The sequence below is a fragment of the Palaemon carinicauda genome, chromosome 31, assembly GCF_036898095.1.
Source record: "Palaemon carinicauda isolate YSFRI2023 chromosome 31, ASM3689809v2, whole genome shotgun sequence".
In the NCBI taxonomy this organism is placed as follows: Eukaryota; Metazoa; Arthropoda; class Malacostraca; order Decapoda; family Palaemonidae; genus Palaemon; species Palaemon carinicauda.
Window position 1 is genome coordinate 25,265,458 of NC_090755.1, and position 24,667 is coordinate 25,290,124.

General features: G+C 39.2%; 2 protein-coding genes across 6 annotated transcripts in view; both read right to left on the bottom strand.

Moving 5' to 3' along the window:
• LOC137625058 (aspartate--tRNA ligase, mitochondrial-like) overlaps positions 1-7,704 on the bottom strand; it is a 68,060-nt gene extending 60,356 nt beyond the window's left edge. Inside the window, exon 1 of the mRNA XM_068355990.1 lies at positions 7,136-7,704. Coding sequence (XP_068212091.1) covers positions 7,136-7,289 — 154 coding nt within the window. The 5' untranslated portion in view covers positions 7,290-7,704. The remainder of the gene's footprint in view (positions 1-7,135) is intronic.
• LOC137624358 (uncharacterized) overlaps positions 1-24,667 on the bottom strand; it is a 336,909-nt gene that overhangs the window by 213,803 nt on the left and 98,439 nt on the right. The window lies entirely within an intron of this gene.

The following is a 24,667-nucleotide window of genomic DNA, read 5'->3' on the forward strand; positions in this document are numbered from 1 at the left end:
GCAGAGAATGGTTCTGTTTGAAGGCCACTGAAGTAGCCACAGCTCCCACTTCATGTGTCCTTACCTTCAGCAAAGCAAGGTCTTCTTCCTTCAGACGAGAATGTGTTTCTCTAATCAGAAGCCTGAATAGTAAGAAACTGAGTTCTTAGAACTTGGAAAAGAAGGTTTCTTGATAGCACACTATAAGGCTTCTGATTGTCCTTGTAAAGGTTAAGACCTTTTTAGATAGTACCTAAGAGCTCTAACTGGGCAAAGTACTCTTTTCAGATCATTCCCCACCAAGTTGGACAGGCTTGGGATCTCGAACGACTTAGGCCAAGGACGTGAAGGAAGCTCGTTTAGCAAAAACCGAGCTGCAAGGAACATGTAGCCGTTTCAGATGTGAAAACAATGATCCTGCTGAAGGCGTGGATCTCACTTACTCTTTTAGCTGTTGTCAAGCACACGAGGAAAAGAGTTTTTAATGTGAGGTCCTAAAAAGAGGCTGATTGGAGAGGTTCAAATCTTGATGACATAAGGAACCTTAGGACCACGTCTAGATTCCAGCCTGGAGTGGACAACCGACGTTCCTTTGAGGTCTCAAAAGACCTAGGGAGGTCCTGTAGATCTTTGTTGGTGGAAAGATCCAAGCCTCTGTGGCGGAAAACCGCTGCCAACATACTTCTGTAACCCTTGATCGTAGGAGCTGAAAGGGATCTTACTTTCCTTAGATATAACAGGAAGTCAGCAATCTGGGTTACAGTGGTACTGGTTGAGGAAACTGCATTGGTCTTGTACCAGCTACGGAAGACTTCCCCTTGAGACTGAAAGATTCTGAGAGTGAATGTTCTCCTTGCTTTGGCAATCGCTCTGGCTGCCTCCTTCGAAAAGCCCCTAGCTCTTGAGAGTCTTTCGAAAGTCTGAAGGCAGTCAGACGAAGAGCGTGGAGGATTGGGTGTACCTTCTTTACGTGAGGTAGACTTAGAAGGTTCACTCCTAGAGGAAGAGTCCTGGGAATGTCGACCAGCCATTGCAGTACCTCTAAGAACCATTCTCTCGCGGACCAGAGCGGAGCCAACCAACGTCAGCCGTGTCCCTTAGTGAGAGGAGAACTTCTGAAGTACTCTGTTGACAATATTGAACGGCGGGAATGCATACAGGTCGAGATGGAACCAATCCAGCAGAAAAGCATCCACGTGAACTGCTGCTGGGTCTGGAATCGGAGAACAATACAACAGGAGTCTCTAGGTTATCGAGGTAGTGAACAGATCTATGGTTGGCTGACCCCACAGGGCCCAAAGTCTGTTGCAAACATTCTTGAGAAGGGTCCACTCTGTGGGGATGACCTGACCCTTCCGTCTGAGGTGATCTGCCATGACATTCATACCGCCCTGAATGAACCTCGTTACCAGTTAGCTTTCGATCTAAAGACCAGATGAGTAGGTCCCTTGCGATCTAGAACAACTTCCACGAAAGAGTCCCTCCCTGCTTGAAGATGTAAGCCAGGGCTGTGGTGTTGTCAGAGTCCACCTCCACCACTTTGTTAAGCTGGAGGGACTTGAAGTTTATCAAGGCCAGAATAACCGCCAACAACTTCTTGCAAATGATGTGAAGTGTCCTTTGCTCCTGATTCCATGTTCCCGAGCATTCTTGTCCGTCCAAAGTCGCACCCCAGCCCGTGTCTGATGCGTCCGAGAGGAGACGGCGGTCGTGTTTCTGAACAGCCAAAGGTAGCCTTCCTTGAGAAGAAAGCTGTTCTTACACCACGCGAGAGAAGACCTCCTCTCTTCGGAAACAGGAACTGAGACCGTCTCTAGCGTCATGTCCTTTATCCAGTGAGCAGCTAGATGATACTGAAGGGAGGGGAGGTGGAGTCTCCCTAACACGATGAACAGGGCCAGCGATAAAAGTGTCCCTGTTAGACTCATCCACTACCTGACTGAGCATCGGTTCCTTCTCAGCCTGCTCTGGATGCATTCTAGGGCTTGGAAGATCCTTGGGGCCGACGGAAAAGTCCGAAAAGCTCGACTCTGAAGATCCATACCCAAGGAGACAATGGTCTGGGATGGAACGAGCTGAGACTCCTCAAAATTGACCAGGAGGCCCAGTTCCTTGGTCAGATCCATAGTCCATTTGAAAATCTCCAGACAGCGACGACTTGTGGGAGCTCTTAAAAGCCAGTCGTCTGACGGAGCCGGACACAAGATCATGATACTGCTGCACAGTCTGTGAACTGTTAATCATGGGCAAGCGAGGAAGTACAGTGACAACCCGAAGCTGTCTAGACTGTCTGGGTCGTACAGACAACTCCTTAACGGGTTGTTGAGGTTGCCGCACTGCGTCACAACAAGTCACTTCTGTTGGTTGTTGAACGTCTTCCCCGTGACACATTGACTCCGTAAACAAAAAATCCTCTAACAAGGACTAAGCTTGGACTGCATGTCATGCAACACAGCTCAAGGTCTAAGGGAGCAGGTGTGGTAACAGAAGGGATTAGCGACTGAAGTGGAACCATAACCTTCCCTGGAAGCATGTTATGCTTAAATAAAAGTCCATAAGAGGTTATGCAGCTAAAGGCTCCCTCCAAATGACAGAGTCCTCAAGGGAATATCAGAAGGAGGGAGAAAAGAACTTTCTCATCTACAGGGACCTTATCCTAGAAAAGCTAAGTTCTCTGAGTGAGGGTTCACTGGTGCAAAAGCAGCAGACTAGAAGGCAACGTTATGAAACTGCTTGACAGTCTAGTGAGTAGGCAACAACCCAAGATGTGTGACTGAGAAGCATGCGGTAAGGTATGCAGAGCATGATGTATGCAGAGTATGCTGTATGCAGAGCATGCTGTATGTAGAGCATGTTGTATGCAGAGCATGCTGAAAGCAGAGCATGCTGTATGCAGAGCATGTTGTATGCAGAGCATGCTGAATGCAGAGCATGCTGTATGCTGAGCATGTAGTAAGCAGAGCCTGCTGTAAGGAAAGCAGAGCGTGTGCATGGCGTTTAACCTTTCTCAGAAAATCCATGACCAGTGCTAGAGTGCTTTATGCATGCTTGCATGGGGTTTAAAAATCAACATAATGTTTACCTTACATTCATAACTCATGATTCATATTTTTGCCATGGTTAGAAAATGGAGGTAAGGTATGCTGAACAGCAGAGTCAGAACGAGCTGGAACAACAATAGTTGTGGTTTCCTCTTCAAGACTCTGTTGAGGGAACACCTGAGGCTCAGTCTGCAAAGGCTGAATAAAAGACAAGCAGAAGGAAGGCACATGGGTGGAGGAGGCTGACTCCTAGCATGAGTGGTTGAACCCAAGGGTTGCGCTTGCTGAGCGGTTGGCGGAAGCGGAGTAGCAAGTTCCAGTTCCTGTGGTGTGAGCGGAGCGCGATGAGGAAGAGGCTGCGCAGAACAAGGTAAATGTCTCGCAAGCTGAGGCTCCTGAGGCGCAAGGCTAAGGTGTTGTGGTGCTTGCCTTGTGGAGGGTTGAGCTCGCTGCAGCGAGAGCTGAGGAGACTGACTCATGGACGGGAGAGGTTGTTGTACCTCAACCGAGTGTTGCATCACTGGTGGAGCAGCAAGTGGAGGCGGAGGAAGAGAGGTATAATCCTCCTGATCCCATTGTAAAGGTTGCCTTAAGGAAGGCGGAGGCTGAACACCACTGGGAACAGCAAACTCAGCACGTGGTTCAACATCGTACGCCTGGCAGGTGGTACTGCGATCAGGCGGAGCGAGCGTAGGCGGAGGGAGTGTAGGCGGAGGCGGAGGAGCAACACTCTCAGCCCGACACTCACGCATCAAGTCCGAAAGCTGTGCTTGCATGGACTGTAGTAGAGTCCACAACATCGTACGCCTGGCAGGTGGTACTGCGATCAGGCGGAGCGAGTGTAGGCGGAGGGAGTGTAGGCGGAGGCGGAGGAGCAACACTCTCAGCCCGACACTCACGCATCAAGTCCGAAAGCTGTGCTTGCATGGACTGTAGTAGAGTCCACAACATCGTACGCCTGGCAGGTGGTACTGCGATCAGTCGGAGCGAGCATAGGCGGAGGGAGTGTAGGCGGAGGCGGAGGCGCAACACTCTCAGCCCGACACTCACGCATCAAGTCCGAAAGCAGAGCTTGCATGGACTGTAGTAGAGTCCACTTGGGGTCGGCAGAAACTACAGTAGGCTGAGGTAAAGCCTTAACAGTCGAGCTCTGTTGTGGCAGAACCTTACTCCTCTTAGGCGGAGTGCATTCAACTGATGACTGAGGAGAGTCAGAGCTAACCCAATGACTGTGAACTCTAACTTCGTACGTCTGGCATAGGTCTGGACTTTACGTTAAAAGGTCTAGAAAACCTGAGACCAGCGTTTTCTCCCCTAAATTTCTTCTGCAGACGAGCAAAATAAGGGCTCAATCGTCTGCGGGTGGGAGTGACGGTCTCGGTAAGACACGCCCACAACCACCGAGGATACTTCTGTGCGCCGATCAAGGCCTGCTGAACCCTTCTGCCCTTCGACATTGCTTCTCCCCTGGGCTTGGGAGCTTGCAAGAGGTCCCGGACTGGGAGGACGACTGGCGCGCACAAAAGTACCCTCACGAACAACACTGACATACTTTGCACTAATCACTTTGATTTCTGTTTGCACTTATTTCACTGAACTCGAAACTTTAAGTGGTTTGTACCTGAAACACGCAATTCTATCCTTTCTCAAAAGTTAGTAATTGCGAAAACAGAATTACAATGTAACAGAAAAATCTAATGAAAGATAAATCAGTGGCTGGAAAGAGACTAAACACTAGATCACTCTAGAAACGTTTAGTTTCTTCCCCTAAAGAGACTAGGGAGAAGAGCAAAAACGATAACGACGTTACTCGTACGCCTGGCAGGCTTGAAAGAAACGTTTATCCTCTTTCTCCCTCCGTCTCTATCTCTCTCTCTCTCTCTCTTGACTTAGAACCTGAGAGAAGAGCCCAATCATATATATCGTTAAAACATATTATTGTTAAAGGAAAAAAAACTGAAAAGTTCCTTTATTAGGATCAAAACCATTAAGTTAAGAAAGAATGAACAAAACGCTAGACACGGTTACTCTTACTGCAACGTGAAACCGTGAACATTCTTTCTCTATCGTAACGATAGAGTGCAAGTTGAACGTTCTGAACGTCAACAACTGCAGAGACAAAACAAAACGTTAGTTCAACTTTGAAAACAGTACGAGACTATCAAAGAAATTCTTTCAAACTCTGTGGCGGAAATAGCATAATATGTTAACAGGTAAAACCGAAATGACGGGCTCAATGTTAATTAACTTCGGTACCAAGAAAAGACCGCCTACTATTAGGAAGGTCGAATATAAACAAATATAAAAATTAATTTTAATAAGTTTATAATAAAAGGAAGTTAATCGAAGAGGCCTATAAGAGGCGGAGAGATATAAAATAAATCTATAACTTTTGTTAAGCAAAATTAAGAAAAAGAGTCTATACTCTCTTAGAGACCAACACTTCCGTCTAAGGGAAGGGTCGGCCATTGAAAGGTGAACGAGAGTTCATACTCTCTTCGTCACCATAATTAATCAAATTAATTCCAAAAGCTAACTAAGCTAATATAGAAGTTTCCAGTAAAGCGACAGCCGAAATCAAAGAGAAATACTTCACCAAAGTCGTGAAAATACTCCAAGAACATAAGCGTATCCCAGAACGTCTTGCCGGAAGCACGACAGAGGAATAATTGAGGAGGTGTCAACAAGAAGTACTTGAGTACCTGGCCACAGGTGGCGCTGGTAAATACACCCCCTTCTAGTATTGTGATAGCTGGCGTATCCCTCCATAGAATTCTGTCGGGCAACGGAGTTGACAGCTACATGATTATCGGGTAAGTTTAATATTGAAAATTATGATTTTCTGTGCACAACTTGTTGATGTTTTACTTGGTAAACATTGTTTGTTGGAACAAGGGTAAATTTTCTTATTAATATACCTGTCAAATTGATTTTTATTATTATGGAATTACTGTTTATCTTTGTCTGAAATACGATATTATGAAGTTAGTTTGATGATTTATGAAACATGATTTAGCGTTATATTGCCAGGAATGAACCTAACACAAGGTTGAGACTTAGTCTTAGGGTAAGCTAAGAATACAGCAGTCTTAAGATGGTCACACTGCGCAACCCCTGGTAAGCAAGGATACGGATCCTAGGTTAGGTTAGGTGGGGAACCTTAGGCTTGGTGGTGTTCTTCTGTTTGTTTCCTTTATAAAATATGGTTTTTCAGTCAAGACTTTTGGAATTTTACACAAGGCCCGTCTCAACCAACTACAAAGGCTCCCATTTATTTTAGCATTGTATGTTTTCATTAACATATGAACACCAAGATGATACGGACATCTGATGATAATTATAAAAATACAAAAGTAAAACACCTAGTTATGCCATCTTATAATATATATAATTGAAGATGATACTGCTTGTTTGCCTTCACATTTTGAAAGTGTAATGAGTAGCATTTGGAGTTATCAGTTTTTCTATACCAGTCATAATAAATGTTTAATTGTTTTTGCAAATACCATTCCAGGATAACTTTTGACACCTGCATACAACTGAAAATTAGATTTAGTTCGTGACAGTTTGGCTATAACACTGTATATCCCAATTGATATAAGCCAATAATTTAGGAAATATTTACCGATGCACTATCATTGGTAAATATAGAAAGTTAACTGACTCCCCTCAATACACCCAACAGCACACATTCCTTACTGACTGATGGATGATCGACCCCATACACCGCTTACATTCATTCAACTTGCCTACGACGCTGTTCTTATTCGTCGAGTATCACAAGTATTTCTATGATGTGCAATGGGTGAACATAAACCCATTTTTTTCTCTTAAATGTCATAAACAAATATTTGGGGTGTATGTATGATAGCGGCCACCTGTATGTTAATGGATGACTAAGAATACGGCAGTGTAAGGGGGGTTGCTGGGGAGTGTTAGACCCCCCCCCCCCCCCCCCGTTCGGTAAGTAGGTAAAGACGCGACTTCGAGGTTAGGTTAGAGGGCGAAACTTTAATTTAGTTGGGTTTCCAAATTCTATGCTCTCTAGAGGAACTGGCCGCTGTTATACAAAGGCTCCAAATATTCTACAATCTGTAATTTTACCCACTACTTACCACATTTGGGTCTATGACTGTGAACATTTCTACACTGGAAAAGGGAAACTGGCTTATGCACAAGTGGACGTAGCCCTAAATATGGGCTTAAGCCTACATGGCTTTGTAGATGCTCAGCTAGACGTAGAAACTGTAATACTGCTTTTATCCTCATTGTATAGTGATTCTTGATGCTCTGGTTCTTTCACCAAATGTCTTTTACCTTGGAGAGAGTTACTGTGAACTTCACGTTGTGATAACTCTATGTTCTGTTAGACAACCGGCATCAACAGAAATTTCACACAAAATCAACACCGTATTACGGAAACATAATGAGCGTGAATTCAATACTTTATAATGTTTATAATTTAGCACTAAATAAACAACAATAAAGTATACTTCCAACACACGGCCTGTAACTAAATTTTGTTAACTTCAAAGGTACCGGGTAGATGTCAAAACTTAGGAAGTTACGTAAAGTAATGTATTTCCGTGGTATGGCGTTTGTTGACGATAAATTAAACAATAACGTGAAATTGAATTCATATTGTTGTTTCCCTGATGTTCAACGACATATCTTTTAGCGCAAATGTTAAAAATAATAGTATAATGGTTCAGGTTCAGGTTCAGGTTCCGGGGCGAGGCATAGCCTTTACAACGGCGCCTCTAACGCTTATCTTCTTGTACTGTTTTGTCTTTTCTTCCACATTATGTTTAATACTTCTTTTTTCTTTTCTATATTTGTTTCACTAAATAAAAATAATCCTACTATTTTCTTTGGGTCTTCCTCGTATGGTTGTTGTAGCTCAATTACTTTATTCCTTTCTTTTCTATATTCCTGGCAAAATAACAAAAAATGTATCAAATCTTCCTCCTCATTTTCACAAAAATTACAGTTTACATTCCCTCCATTGTGTCTATTTACAATATTTAGTTTTAACGTATTAGTTCTTGCTCTAAAAAATATCACTGAAGCAAATGTATTGTCATAAATTAACTCTTCTTTAATTTCTTTCTTCCACGTTCTATATATTTCTAGGCTCACTTTACTTTCTATTTCTTCTTTCCACTTTTCAGTATCCCACTTTCTGGTTTCCGTTTTTATTTCTGCCTTGTTCATTCTTCTTATTTGTCTTATACCTAAACTTAATTCTTCCAAATACTTTGCAGGTTGTTTCCACCATCTTCCTTCTTTTTCTTGAATATCCTGGATAATTATTTTCAGTATGTCCTTCTTTCCATTCAGGGTACGATTTAAGTACTGCAGCTTCCCATCCATCACCCTTGTTTTCATAGAAGATGCACCTATCTCCCCTCTTAGAGTAGTATTAGCTGTGCTTTTTGTGGCACCTAAAATCTTCCTGTATACCCCATTCTCTATTCTTTGTAGTTTCTCTATTTCAGTTTCTGTTAGATTTATAACATTTGTTCCATACAAAATAGATGGTAAAGCAATACTTTTCCAGAACGTTTTTCCTATCATCACTTTATTGCAACTTTTCTCTATAACTGAATATGTTAGATTAGCTAATTGTTGTGCCTTTTCTATCATTACCCTTTTCTGAGTTTTAAATATATTCCTACTATTGTCTAGCTTTATTCCTAAGTATGTCAAACTTTCTACTACTTTGATTCCCTCTATGTTATCTGGCTTTTCTTTCATATTGTAAATCATAATATTACTCTTCTCTTTATTAATTTCCAACCCACATTTTTTACTAGTTTCTACTAATATCTGAATGTTACGCTTAGCATTATATATATCCTGTGCAATTATTAAGGCATTATCTGCAAAAAATAATGATTCTATCTTTATTAACTGATTTCTGAAACCGTTTCCTTCCTCTTCTATTTTCTTCATGATAATATACGTAATCAGTTTAAAAAGTGAAGTTGATCCTGTGCAACCTTGTTTAATTCCACTTGTAACTTCCATTTCTTGTTCTATACCTTCTCCTAAGTCAATGCCCGTAGTATCTCCTTGATAAATATTTGCAATTGCACTTATGATTTTGGTGTTAATTTTATATTCTTTTAAAACTTCTATTAATACCTCCCTTTTTACAGAGTCAAATGCTTTGCTAAAATCTATCGCAGTTACTATTAGAGGTTTCTTGTTACTATAGCTCTCTTCCACACAATACTGTAATATAAAGATATTGTCCTCTATCCTGCCTCCACCTGTAAATCCTGCTTGACATTCGTTGTCTTCTTCATTCATTCTTAAGTGGTTTTCTATTTCCTCTTTCACCATCATCATGAATATTTTATAAGAAATATTTAATAGAGCTATGGGTCTTAAGTCTTTTGCCATTGGCCTTCTTTTCTTTTCAATCATCTTTGTTCTTGACTTCTTCCACATATTTGGTTTTTCTTTTTCGTCCAACTCATTTTGATAACATTTCTGTAAGGTTTCAAGACATATTTTGCTTTTTCCTAGTGCCTTATATAGTTCGGGTTTTAGGCCATCTGGTCCTGCCGCTTTTTTTGCCTTTAATTTTCCCAGGCAATTCTTTACTTTTTCTGTTGTGATTTTTGGATTTTTCAAGTTATTGCCCGGATAAAAGTTTTGTTTACATGGGATCGTTCTGTGTGGACAGGTCCGAATATCTATGTATGAATCACATGACAGAAATCATAATATCTTAATAACGCACTATTATTATTATCATTATTATTATTATTATTATTATTATTATTATTATTATTATTATTATTATTATTATTATTATTATTATTATTATTATTATAGTAGGTTGGCCATAGCACCAGCCACCCATTGAGATACTACCGCTAAAGAGTTATTCGGTCATTTCACTGGCCAGGCCAGACAATAATATATTGGGTCCCCCTCTCTGGTCACGGCTCATTTTTCTTCTACCTACATATATACCGCATCGTCTGATTTGTTCATTGCACATTCTCCTATTTCCTCAGCCACCCGTTGAGAGTATACAGCTAGAACTGCTACTAAATTATCTAACATCGGCGTTGAAGCTCAAGCTTTCGAATTACACAGAGGGAGTGTACTTGGTCCAATCTTATTCTGCATCTATACTATCAGTCTCTCGAAAATACTACAAAGGCATAATGTAAAGTTCAAACTATTTGCGGATGACACAATTTTACTTCTCCATAAACGATATAGACAGCACTATTGAAACTCTAAACCGAATTCTTGATAGTGTTAGAGAATGGATGACAATTAAAGAGCTAAAATTAAATGAGAACAAAACTGAGTTTATGGTGGTGGGAAAGAGAAACACTGTGAGAAGCTTAGATGATATTCAAATAAACATAAATAATGACTCAGTGCCAATATCTAGTAGTGTTCGTGATCTATGTGTATTTCTTGACTGAAACTCTCAATGCCCAAATAAATTATGTAGTAAAAACTGCTGGTTATCATCCAAGAAATATTGCTTATATAAAAAGGTAACTGGATGAATATTCCGTAAAGAAAATTGTGTTAAACTGTGTGATTGCCAGAATTAACAACTGTAACGCCATCTACTACAATCTACCAAAAGTACAACTAAGAAATTACGAAACATAACATAGAGGAGCAAGACTGATAAAAGGTGTCCCACCTAGAGAAAGGATCACTCCTATACTAATTGATCTACATTGCCTGCCGATTAAAACGAGAATTGGATTTAAAATATGTAGGCTACAATAACCCACCAAGTTATCAGAACCGATCGTCCAAAGAAATTGCTACATACTGTGCAACCATCACATCGCCCTGACACGAGAATAGTTACAGATGGTTTCAAACTATCAGAACCTAGATACATGTCTACTGTAGGCTCTAGAGCCTTTAAATATGGGATCCCGAGACTATACAATAAGCTCCCACGAGACATCCGAATAATTGAAGATACTAAGGTTTACAAGAGGAAACTTATTCAGCGAGTGTTTTGACAGTGATGATCAAACAGTAAGCGAACAATACGCTTTGTGATATGTTAAATGCTCCCGAATAAAGAAAAAAAAAGCCGTGGAGGTCCTGTAGAGAGTAGGGTTCCCCTGCTATACAGGACCAGATAAGCAGCCTTAAAGTCAGTAAAGAGAGTTATTAGAGCCAACGACTGGCCAGACAGTACTACATTGGATTCCTCTCTGGTTACGGCTTTTTCCATGTTGGCGGATACATACACAGAATTGGCTGGCATATTCTTTACTCATTCTCCTCTTTCCTCATACACTTGACAACACTGAAATTACCAAACAATTCTTCTTCTCTCAAGAGGTTAACTACTGTGCTGTAATTGTTCAGTGGCTGCTTTCCTCTTGGTAAGAGTAGAAGAGACTCTTTAGTTATGGTAAGCATCATTTCTAGGAGGACTCGCCAAAATCAAACCATTGTTCTTTAGTCTTGGGTAGTGCCTTAGCCTCTGTACCAAGGTCTTCCACTGTTTTGTGTTAGAGATCTTGTAAGGACAATGCTCCCTCCGTCGTCCAGAAATTCAACAAATTGTCTATTTATTTAAATTCTCCTTTCGCCATACCGTGGCTTCCTATATATATGTATTCCGCTCCCTCAGAGCTACAATTTGACATATGTATTATTTCATTACATGTTTCTGTTTACTTGCAATTCGTGTATTTGTTCATGTGAGAAAACACATATATTTTGGTGGGAAGTTCAAGCTGAATTGGCACCTACGCCATACTACCTTTCCGTCCGCACCCTGTATTATATTCCCACGCATGTTTGAATAATCATCAGTTGATGTTGGTGACGCTTGTCTCACTGTCCTTATAACTGGTGACCCCGGAGTTGAAGTAGTATCAGCGGTTTTGGCTTTGCCATTAACGGACTTATTACGGCCGTACTACCTTCTCTTTACTCCGTTACCTTAGGCGTGAGCTTCAGCCTTTGGTTCTCCCACACCTCGGTGCATGTAAGGCAGTAGGATGAGCTTAACCGACATATCAACTTCCCACCTCTTTGCCGACTCGTCGTCTGACCACAATGCCGGAAGCAACACACCCATCGCGCCCAGAGGCCTCGCCTCCACGCCCAAAGTCAAACTGCCGCCCTTTTCTCAACACAACACCGCTTCTTGGTTCCTGAGAGCAGACGTACTCTTCCAAGTCGAGTATTGAGTCTTTACAATATGTGTATTTCAGCTCCTGTCTCACAGTGGAATTAAAGTAATTTATTGTGTTTAGGAGCTAGGCCTGTTACCGGAGGCGCCATGAGCGCTGTTGTTCGTTAGGCATGTGTTATTTAGTTAGTAGAACGACATTCCCGGTTTAAATAGAATTAATAATTTAATTATGGAAGCTATTTAGGCATTTTATACTTGTAAAGATATTTATATGTATAATTTTCCTTTTCTGTGTCGATCGTATATGTCAGAGTTTCGGTGATACAGGTAACCAAGATCTCGTCTTGCCTAGGTAACTTAACCTAGGACACATATACTTTCGACATTCCCCGGTTACCCACGTGTATTGGTTATCAATTCATCGGAGATTGATATCTCCTAAAATTTTCATATAACCGATGCTCGTCTGTAATAGAGATTTAAGGGTAATCTCTCTTCCCTCTGAGTATAGCCTTAGTTTTTAGTCTTGTGCCGACAGTCGGCCGGCAGGGCGAATAATCATTCCCCTGCCAGCTAGGCTGCCGACATAGGAGGCTAGCCCTCCCTAGGCCGCACCTGAAGTGGTTGTATGATGCCACCACCTTCTCCCTGTGGCCTAGTAGACTAGTCCTGTGCTCGCAGACCCTAGGCTGAAGAGTAGTTATTCTTCTGAGGCCTAGGATGGCGCCAGCAATGGAACTCTGTTTCTCCCTTGTTGAAAGGAGAATAGAAGATTCTCCTGCTGCCTAGGATGGAGCCGATACTGAAACAGAGATTTTTAAGGGTGTGTAGGACCGGCAACCTTGCCGGCTCCTTCCACACCTCATACAGGACCCTTTTCCCTCCCCCTCTGTTCTTTTATGATGGCCGAGCCATTGTCTTTCTTTGAGCCATCGTCCTGCAACCTCACCGTTGCCAGTGGGTTGCAGGGGCCAGCCAGACTCCTTCTCTGCAGCTGTTGTCCGGCTGCCTGCGGCTATGCCAGCTGCCAGCAGCCATGACAACTGCTGGCAGCCATGTTTGCTGCAGGCGACCATGTGTTATACAAACTGTCAGAGACTATGACGGCTGCTGGCAGCTATGCAAGCTTCTGGTAGCAATGTCATCTGTCGGCAGCCATGATGGCTGTGGGTGGGAAATCCCTACTGTCACAAAGGTTCTCCAGTCCTCCCTTGGACTGCTGGCCACAAGTTCTGTTGCCGGGGTATTAGCCTGTGCCGACCAGACCGGCACAGATAAGTGCTGATTCAGCCAGCAGTACGCCGATTGTACTAGAGCCGCCGGAGGCTAGCCTGCCGGCTATGTGCCAGCTGGACCTTGCCGGCGTTGGTACTTGTGGCTGGATGGAACCCTGAATGTTACAATCTCCCTTTCCATTTGAACCTTCTTTCTGGAAAAAGGCAGTAAATTAGACTTTTACATCCTTAATTAGTATACACATACACAGTAATAAGGCAGCCTTCACTCCATGCTGTCTCTCTCTCTTTTAGCTAGCATGCTGGCTGTACTGGCAGGGACTAGCTATGCCGGCTATATGTCGGCTGAATTACACTATATGTTTATATAGGTAGTCAGTATATTTGCAGTATAGGATATACTGCAGATAGAAAAACTATTGTATATATTATACTAGTAGTTATTTTCCAATATATCTTGGGTATGCTTGCCCGGATATTTGCTGAGACCAATCCTATATTGAAAGAATAGAATTTCTTCAATATTCTGATTAGAAATCAGTTTTCATTTTACCCTATAATATTAAATATTTTAAAGGGCTGGTGGTATTACACTTCTAACCCTAAAAGGGTAGAACCCTTATCCTTAAGCCTCCCTGATCAGGAAACTCTATGATTTAATATTGTAAGGGAGGTCACAGCAAATGGGCTGTGTAAGATACACAAATATACGTCTTTTATATTTCCTAGTCCAGTCGGCGTCATGCCGGCTAGACCGTGCCGTCAGATGCTTGCCACAACGGCAGCATACTGGCTGAACTACATTATATATTATTATACAGTAGCCAGTAATTTGCAATATAGTATATACTGCAAACAGAAAACTATAGTATGCTTATACAGTAGTTAGTTTCTATCATATCTTGGGTACCCTGTGCAGGTTTCTGCTGGGACTGTTCCTATATTGAAAGAATAGAATTCCTTCAATGCTCTGATTAAAAATCAGTCATCCTTACCCCACAGTGTTAAGAATAAAAAGGATCAGTGACTTGTACACTTCTCTACCCCTAGGGGTTAGAACCCTTTTGTTGGAGTTCTCTTGATAGAGGAATCTCCTTATAGTTATTACTGAGAGGAGGTAACAGCATTTGCTTGCAGGGGATACACAAGTATGTGTCTCCCACTATCCCTTTCTAGCTTACTATCCTAAGCTATTTTTGTTGAATGATGACTTTTACATATTGCTTATCAGTGAGATAATCAATTGTCTACTCATTCTGCTTTCCTTTCTTTACAGGAGGAACTCCAGATGACATGTATTGCAGTCTTCTGCAATATCAAGAATAAGTGTTTTTATGGTCATAATCCATGCAGGTTTAATTCCCCCTGCAATATCATTTCTGAATCCCTGCATTATTGGAACCCGCAAGTTTGCAATGTACGTCGGACCTTAATGTCCGAGGGTTTCGAGAATCCTAAGTCGATAGAGTCTAGGGACGCAGCTCGTAACAAACTACGCAACTGAGTGAGAGGCTTCCAGAAAATCTCTCCGGGACCATACCTACCTAATGATAGGATGCGTAACCTACTATTCCCGAAAGCACGTAAGGAAATAGTGGTGCCCCAGGCACGATTCACACCTCCCTGCAGCCAGATAGCCTTTGGGATGGAGGGCAGGAAACCCCTCGGGAAGAGGGGGATAATGTCGTGTCGGAATTGTTTCCGTCTGTGCCGGCTCTAGAGCCATTAACATCGACATCTTCACCCCCTACCCCTCTATTAGATGGTATGGACCAATTATGGGCCCAAATGAAAGGTCTAGTAGAAAACTTTCGCAAACAAGACGAAAAGGAGGAAGCGAAATGCAAGATAGAGCTCTGTGAAGCTCCAATTGTCGCTCCCCAAGGGTTTTACAAATGACCCAGAGACCAAGACCTTCCGACATGCTCCAAAACCAATCCCTGGAGGTTTGTGGAGCTTATGCCAATTTTAAACAGCAAACTACATCTCGGAGAAGATGGGTGCTGTTCTATTGGACAAAATCCAATTTTGGCCAAGCTTTGACGCTTTCCCTAATTGCTTCATTCGACTGAGACATGAACCAACATCAAGAAAAGATACGGAACTGAAGGATGTCATGGTTCTCGACCATGATAAGGCACAGGCTATCTTGTCAAGTAGCCTGAGAAAGTATTTGCACTAGGTAACAGACACCCCTCCTTTCTTGCTCCTGCTTCAATATCATTCCCCTTTACGTGGAAGGCATTTAAATCTATTGCCAAGGCAGTGGAGGCAGGTAGACCTTGTCTTGCACTCGAGGAGTGCAAGCCTCTGTCACTAGCCTTTCCCATGCAGGAGAAGGGCTGGAAGGAAGTCCACTTAACCTTTTCAGTAGGAAGACTAGAGGCGGATGTCGCCAGTCGACAGTTTAGCGAGAATCTCCCTAAACTAACCGAGTTTCTTTTGTATAACGAACAAGAGACAAAGGAGAGACTTGCAGCCTCCCTATCCCTACAGAACTGCATAGAGTTGTGTTCAACCCACCAAACTACTCCAGACACGCTCATGGTCTTGGCCAAAATGCATATGGCCACCTTAGTAAAAGACCTTTGTGCCTTTTTGAAGGCTAGGAGAGCCTGTAGAGAGCTTGTGTTCGCTGCCGCGACAGTGAAACATGAAACCAGGAAGTTGATATCTTCCAACATCTGGGGTAGAGACCTCTTTCCAAATAAGGTAGTTAGAAAGGTGATTAAGGAGGCCACCACGGATAACATAGGGTTTCTCCAAAAGTGGGGCATCCTTTCAAAGAGAAAGTCTTCCCCAGTTGTGGGTCCCCTACTTAAAAGGAAGACAGAAAAGTCTAGAATTTTCCTCGGGCTGTTCAACAACATCCCACAGTCGTAATGACCATGGTACCACAGGCAAGCCGTCGAATATGTGAACCTTCTGATCAAGCGAAGCAAAGAGACGCTTCTGGTAGGAGGGAGGTTCCTTCAGGATCGCTGGACCTTCGATCCTTGGGGCCAAGGCCTAATCAAGATGGGACTAGGATGGGAAGTAGACATGCCTCCACCATCATTTCCTCAAATCTTCCTACACTCCAAAACCCTCCTGGAAGAGTATACTTAGAGCTCTAGAGCATACAGGCGGTAAGGAAAGTAGAGTCCATCGAATTCCAGGGAAGGCTGTTTGGTGCTCATGAGAAGGACTCAAGAAAACTCAGTCATTCTGGACTTACATACATATATATATATTTATATATACATATATATACATATACAGTATATATACATATATATACATACATATATATATGTATGTATATATATATGTACTATATATATATATATATATATATATATATATATATATATATATATATATATATATATATATATATATACACACACACACACACACACACACATATATATATATATATATATATATATATATATATATATATATATATATATATACATATATATACATATATATATATATATATATATATATATATATATGTATATATATATACATATATATATACATATATATATATATATGTATATATATATATATATATATATATATATATACATACATATATATATATATATATATATATATATATATATATATATATACATATATGTATATACTGTATATGTACTCTATATATATATATATATATATATATATATATATATATATAAATACTTACATTATACTTTATGTATATATATATATATATATATATATATATATATATATATATATATATATATATAAAGTATAATGTATATATATATATATATATATATATATATATATATATATATATATATATATATATATATATATATATATATATATATATATATATAATACATATACTCAAGCTTTTACTATAAATTCCACAACAATGTTTGGGAAAGAAAAGGAATACGAAGACTTGGGAAGTAACATTACCTACTCTCTACAGACTGGCTACTTTCTAGCGAACAGGGTTCGATCAAAACTACCTATTACCTAATTAGCTGCACAATTGACTTTTTTACCATTCATACAACAAGCAAAATTTAGAGCTCTACAAGTGGCTTAACGATAGGCTAGAGTAATTCATCAGTTTGGCAGCGGTCTCCAAGACACCTTATCTTTTATAACAGCACAAATTCTGAAATGCAGTTTGCGAGTATGGCGGAAGGCAAAGCACATCTCATCAAATATTGGTTTTACTCCCTTGATGACAGTCTGATGAGAGTGCAATATTTTGAGTGCGCTTGGCAACAAGTGGTGTTATTCAATCAGTACATGTCAGGTGCAGTACCTCACTCCCCAAACGAAATGTTTATCTTTATAAAAGAAATACATTATTATTTATGTGTGTCTGTCTTTGTGTGTAGATATTTTATAATGTACATAGGTTTTATACTGTAGACTATATATGTATATATGCACTTATGTTTATCATCATCATCATCATCATCATCAGTTAATAGCCTCAGACATGTCCTTCCACTCCCGTTTGTTTATGGTCCTTTTATGTCAGTCCATACCTGCAAACTTTCTCAGTTCGTTAATCCATGGTCTTCTCTTCCTTCTCCTGCTTCTTTTGATATCTCTAGGGACCATTCTGTTATTCTTAATGTTCATCTATTGTCTGTCATTCTAATTATATGCCCTACCCATGTCCATTTATTTTTCTGAATGTTGTTAGAATATCCTCTACTTTAGTTTGCTCGCGCATCCATGTTGCTCTTTTTTTCTGCCTCTTAGTGTTAATGCCATCATAATTCTGTCCACAGTTCTCCGAGTTGTAACTAGCTTATGTTCTAAGGCTTTAGCAAGGCTCCAAGTTTCTGGTGCTCAAGCTAAAACTGTTAGGACCATCTGATTAAATACTTTTCTTTTTAGATAAAGTGGCATTTTCTTTTCATAATCACTTTGTTTACCAAAAGCTTTCTAAAAGAGATTATCCTTCTTTTAATTTCGGTCTAGTGTCTGTCTGTCCTGGGGTTCGTTCATAACTTTTACTTGTCTCTGCATTTTCATTGAACATTATCTTCATTTTGCTCATATTCATTTTCAATACTATGCTTCTTCTTTCTCTATTCAAATCTTCTATCATCTTTTGTAATTCCTCCCATGATTCACCAAACACAACTATGTTATCTGCAAATCTTAAGTTGTTAAGGTATTCGTCATTGATATTAATTCCTACAATATCCCAATCTAATTCTTAAAAACTTCTTCCGGGCATGCTGTGATTACTTTAGGAGAGATGGGATCTCCCCGACTAACTCCTTTCTCAATTGGATTTTTCTCTCTATCTTTATGTAGTTTTAGAACTGCTGTACTTCCGGTATAGATAATCTTCAGGTGTTCTAACATAAGATTCATCGACTCCTTGTCTTTGAAGGGTTTTCATTATTGCTGAAGTTTTGACAGAATCAAAAGCTTTCTTATAGTCTATAAATACTATATGTAGTGGCTTGCCATACTCTGTTGATCTTTCCATCAGCTGGTTAATTACATGGGTAGGGTCAGTTGTTGGATACCCACTTCTAAAGCCCGACTGCTCTCTTGGTTGATTAAAGTCCAGCTGTCTTTCTATTCGGCCTAGTATGATCTTTGTAAATATATTCATATTACGGAAAGTAAACTTATCGGGCAGTAATTTTTCAGGTCTTTTGTGTATCCCTTTTCGTGAATTGATATAATGACAAAGTTTTTCCAATCAGTAGGAATAGAGCATTCTTGCAGACATTTGGTGTAGAGTTCAGCGAGTTTTACTGCTATGAAATCTCCTCCATATATTATTGAATCCTTTCTCCTTTCAGTGATATTTCATCTTCCATTGCATATTCCGCTCTCATCATCTCGGTCTTCCTTCTATTTATCTTGAGGCCAACCTCTTGTGATATTTCATGTATTCTGGTAAGCAAGCATTGCAAATCCTGTGGTATTCTGCTAATAAGGACAGTGTCATCAGCAAATTATAGGTCAGCTAATTTCCCATAACCAATCCAGTCCAATCTCTCTCCAACATCTCCAACTATTCTATGCATTACAAAATCCATGAGGAAGATAAACAACATCGGTGATAACATATTCCCTTGTAACATTCCACTGCTTACTGGAAATTCTTTTGATAGGACTCCGTTAATCTTAACTTTGCACTTGCTATGCTCATGAAAAAATTAACCAAATTCACATATTTAAGAGGAATTCCATAATAATGTAGGATTCTCTACAAAATTAGCCGATGTACACTATCAAAGGTTTTTTCATAGTCCAAAAATGTCATCAAAAGTGGATTTCTATATTCTACGCATTGTTGTACAACATGTCTCAAAAGGAAGACTTGGTCAGTACAACTTTTACTTGTTCTATACCCAGCTTGTTCATCTCTCAGTTCTTCATCAATCTTTCTCTCTCTTCTCTTTTGAATGAGCATACTACTGTATATATTTTCATGACACCTGATGGAAGTGTGATTCTTCTGTAATTATTACGATCTCTCAGGTCTCCCTTTTCAGCCATTTTTCACCAACACTCGTAGTTCCCATCCATAAGGTTTTGCTTCTTTGTGCCACATTCGACAAAATAATCCTGTAAGTTTTTGGGGGAGTTACTTAATTTTCGGCTAATATCATCTCAGTAGTTATTCCATTGTAACCAGGGGCTTTCCATCTCCAAAGTATTTTAATGATATCTTCTACTTCAAACACACTGAATTCATTCATGGACACATCAAGATTTTCCTCAGCTTCAGGTATATCAATCAAATTATTCTCTCTATATCTACTATTCATGACTTCACTAAAGTGTTCCATCCAACACTGCCTTTCCTCATCTTCTGTTGCTATAACAGATCCATCTCTTTTGGTGGATATATGCTTCTTCTTCTCCCCCATAAAGATTTCATTAATAATTATATGAGTAATTTTTACACCATAGCCTCTCCCTGAATTCATAGCTTTGTTGGCCTCATCTGCTTTTCTATCTAAATTATCTCTCTGGTCATTTTTGGCTTTTCTTTTGACTTCACTCTCAATACTGGAATACTTAGCATGCTTACCTGGTAATTTTCATTATTAACACGAAAACTTTCAACATTTAATTTCTCACTTTGACTTCTTTACATAGTATCCCGCGTATCATTTGATATCCATGGCTTTCTCCATGTAATTGCATGTCCCAAAACTTCACGACCAACTGCCTAATATATGTTCTGAATATCACACCATTCTTCATCAATTGTCTGTTCTTCATCTCTCAAAGTATCTAAGGCTGCAAATAGATTTCTACATTCAATTGCAAATGTTTTTTTGTAATCACCTTCTAGAATCATCGTTGTATCTAACCTAGGCCTTCTATCTACCTTTCTATTGGGTGCTTTCAGTTTTAATTTCAGTGAGGCAATAAGGACCTGGTGATCACTTCCAATATCTGCACCTCTATAGCTTCTTATATTTCTCAGAGTCCTCTTTCTTTCTTTTTTATTAGCAGTTATGTGATCTATTTGATTTTTTTTATTTGCCACATGACCATGTATATTTGGGGATGTCCCTGTGCTGGAAAAGAGTACCTTCAATGACAAGATTGCTTGTTGAACATAAACATATAAAATGTGCTCCATTTGTAATTGCAACTTCGCCAAGACCCTCAACACCCATCACATTCTTTCTATCTTGATTATTCCTTCCAACTTTAGCATTGAAGTTAACAAATCACAATTTTCATAACTCTCTCTGGGATCTCATCTATTACACTCTGCAGTTCTTTATAGTATTCATCTTTCCTTTCTTCAGGGGAATCATATTACACTGACTTGATTCAAACTTTGCAAGTAGCAATACATTGCTCTCCACTCAGTTCAAACATTTTCTGCTCTTGGGGTCATCATCATTCCTACCATTTCTCTTCCAACTCCATCTGTTCTTCCTGAATAGGTTTACTGTATATTGCCTTGGTCTAAGGTTTTCTTACCAATCCCCTTACATTGTGTTTCACTTATGGCCAAGATATCCAAACTATATTTCATAAATTTATTCTCCACTTGTGTTATCTTCCCAATCTGATTCATGGTTCTAACATTCCAATTACCAATTTTCAATTTTTCTTCAGAATTTATAAACCGGGAGACTCTTAGCACCCATCTACACCTGGGACTGGGGGCCATTCTGTCATGTTTGCTTTCCATGCACTGACTAAATCCATAGAGGATTCATTGGGTAAATTCATCAAAGGATAGCCAGTTCCTTGTGATGCGCAGTGCTTATCTATCCAAGGCAATTGACTCCTGTCGGTCCATACCGATTCTAGTAGGATCATCCTCCAGGTATCTGGAGTACAGCCCGAAAAGACAGCTTTTCTCATGCCTTAAACCTCATCTGTCATCCTGCTGCCAGTAACTTTATCAAGATTTAGGGGCATTTCCTCCACACCCAAAGTTCTCGTTACTCCTCCAGGTTGCTCGTCCGCTTATATAACCATTGCCAAATACATATTTATATCTTTATATATTCATATACACATACACAATCATGTCATGCCGGGACAAATCTAAATTGATAAACCTCCTCGACTAGTTAACAATAGTTGAAATTCCACAGAAAAATGACCAGTTAGAAGGTGTGATGGACATCACACCAAACACTCCAAGTCATAAGATAGCTATGGTAGATGGAATGGTTTTTCTGTAGATGACGACCAAGAAACCAGCAACCATAATGATAGTGACAGGCTGATGTCCCTCATTTGAGTTTATGATGAAATCATACTTGTGTTTGACACATACAAAGATGATTCTCTGAAGAGTGCTACCAGGGATATAATAGAGCAAGGAAGAGCACCTTGCCAGCATCAGGTTAGCTGGGACACAAACATAAAACACTTTCTAATGAGCAGGTTCTTTTTGCAAAATACGACAAAGGCTATCATAATTAATTATCTTGCTGCAACGACTATGGAGTACAACAGTACATTATATTACTGGTCATCACCTCTTCTTCAGGGCATACCAGGAGCAATGAAGACTTGCTATTCCAGGACAACAATCATGGAGAAGCAGCTACACTGTTGATCTACCAGGCTGTCCTGGCAAAACAGTGAAACCCATCAGGCATAGATGTATTTCTTCTTTCTGGACACAGATGTCCTTGTGTTAGTCATAGCAAACTATGACCTCATGCTGAAGAACACGTCTATTTCTATTGCCTCCTGAGTTATGGGGATAGAGCCAATATGGAGATACATAGAGGAAGAATGAGCAAAGGCTTTGCCGGCCTTTCATGTGGTCACTGGCTCAGACAATAATGGACTATTCTCTTGCATAAGCAAAGCAACCTGACTGCAAGTCTACATGAAGCCAGATAGAGATGTAATTCTCTGCAAATGTTTTTAACAAGGGCAGAAGTAACTAAACTACGTCGGCCACCCTGGCTATGTTTGTTTGAACAGCCTACTTCCCCAAGGCATCGACATTAAATTACAATGACATTTCTTCTTTAAGCATGTGGCAGAAAGCATTGCGACAGTATGTCCTGAGAGTCCGTATCTCAGCTAGAGTGTGAGGACAGGCCAGCATTGTTCTGCAGGACCCTCAGTTGGACCCCCTGCAGAATGGCTACCAGTAGGAGTTGGGTGGTCAGCTGACACCAACCATGACAGATGGCGTTCCAACATCAAAGGCCTTCATTGAGGTGGTTAGTTGCTAATGCAAAACACTTTTCTTCCATCAAAAGTTTTTTTAGAACTAAGAACTTTTCATCCAAATGCAAGAACAAGCAAAGTATACTACATGTTGCAATAATGATATAACTGAAATTTTATATATAGTATGAAGGTTATTTACACGCACACACATTATGTATATATATATATATATATATATATATATATATATATATATATATATATATATATATATATATATATATATATATATATATATATATATATATATATATATATACGGTTCTATCTTGTCCTACATCTCTCTCTCTCTCTCTCTCTCTCTCTCTCTCTCTCTCTCTCTCTCTCTCTATATATATATATATATATATATATATATATATATATATATATATATATGTATATTTGTATATATATAATATATATATACTGTATATATATATATATATATATATAAATATATATATATATATATATATATATATATGCATATATATATATATATATATATATATATATATATATATATATATATATATATATACATATATATATTTAAATATTTATATATTTATATATTTATATATATACTTAATTAGTAATTTAAGATAATAATGATTATTCTTTTGAGGCCTTAGGGAATAGAATAAGAATGTTCATCATTCCAGATTTCGAATATCATATATATATATATATATATATATATATATATATATATATATATATATATATATGTATATATATATATATATATATATATATATATATATATATATATATATATATATATATATATATGTATGTATATATAAGTAAATTGCATAAACACTACTCTATAAACATACCTATACATTTCGTATATGCAAAAGTATTTTGAACAGTGTTAAAGCTTGTGTCTACATGTATGACGTCATTATCTATCTATCTATGTATCCATATAGGTACATCTGGAAAATAAAGATGACTAATTCCTCGTAGTTGGTGTGAATGAAGCCAAGAAGCAGACGCGACACGAAATACAGTACATACAAAAGGTCTCTCGAGTTTCATTCATGGTGGCTCGCAGTCTTTGAATAGACTTAAATACAGTATTAAGTTAATCTGGGTTATGTAAGGGAAAGTGACAGCTCTCCAATGCAATCCAATTCCTTACTATGAGCGAGGGAGACTTGGGTTCACTGAATACGAGAAAGCAGCTAACATTGCATTCTAAGGAAGATATTCCATTCTTTCGATGTATTCCATTGATGACGGCATTTAACTTTTGATTGTTTACTTCTTTTAGTATTTTTACTTTTTTTATAGTACTTTACAACATTATTTAGTGGTTATTTTCCCACATAATCAATATATCGTCACCCTCATAAACTAACTGACTAAGTCATTTTCTCCACTTGTTGGAAAATATCATTGTGGTGAGCGTCAATTGACAAATTCTTATTCACAAATTCTTCTATTAAGAATTTGTGAATTGAAACTCAAGACAGTGATATAAAGAATTAGGAAATAAGAAGGTTTCTTTTTGATTTCCCAACAAGTGGAGAAAATGACTTAGGCAGTTAGTTTATGATTGTGACGAT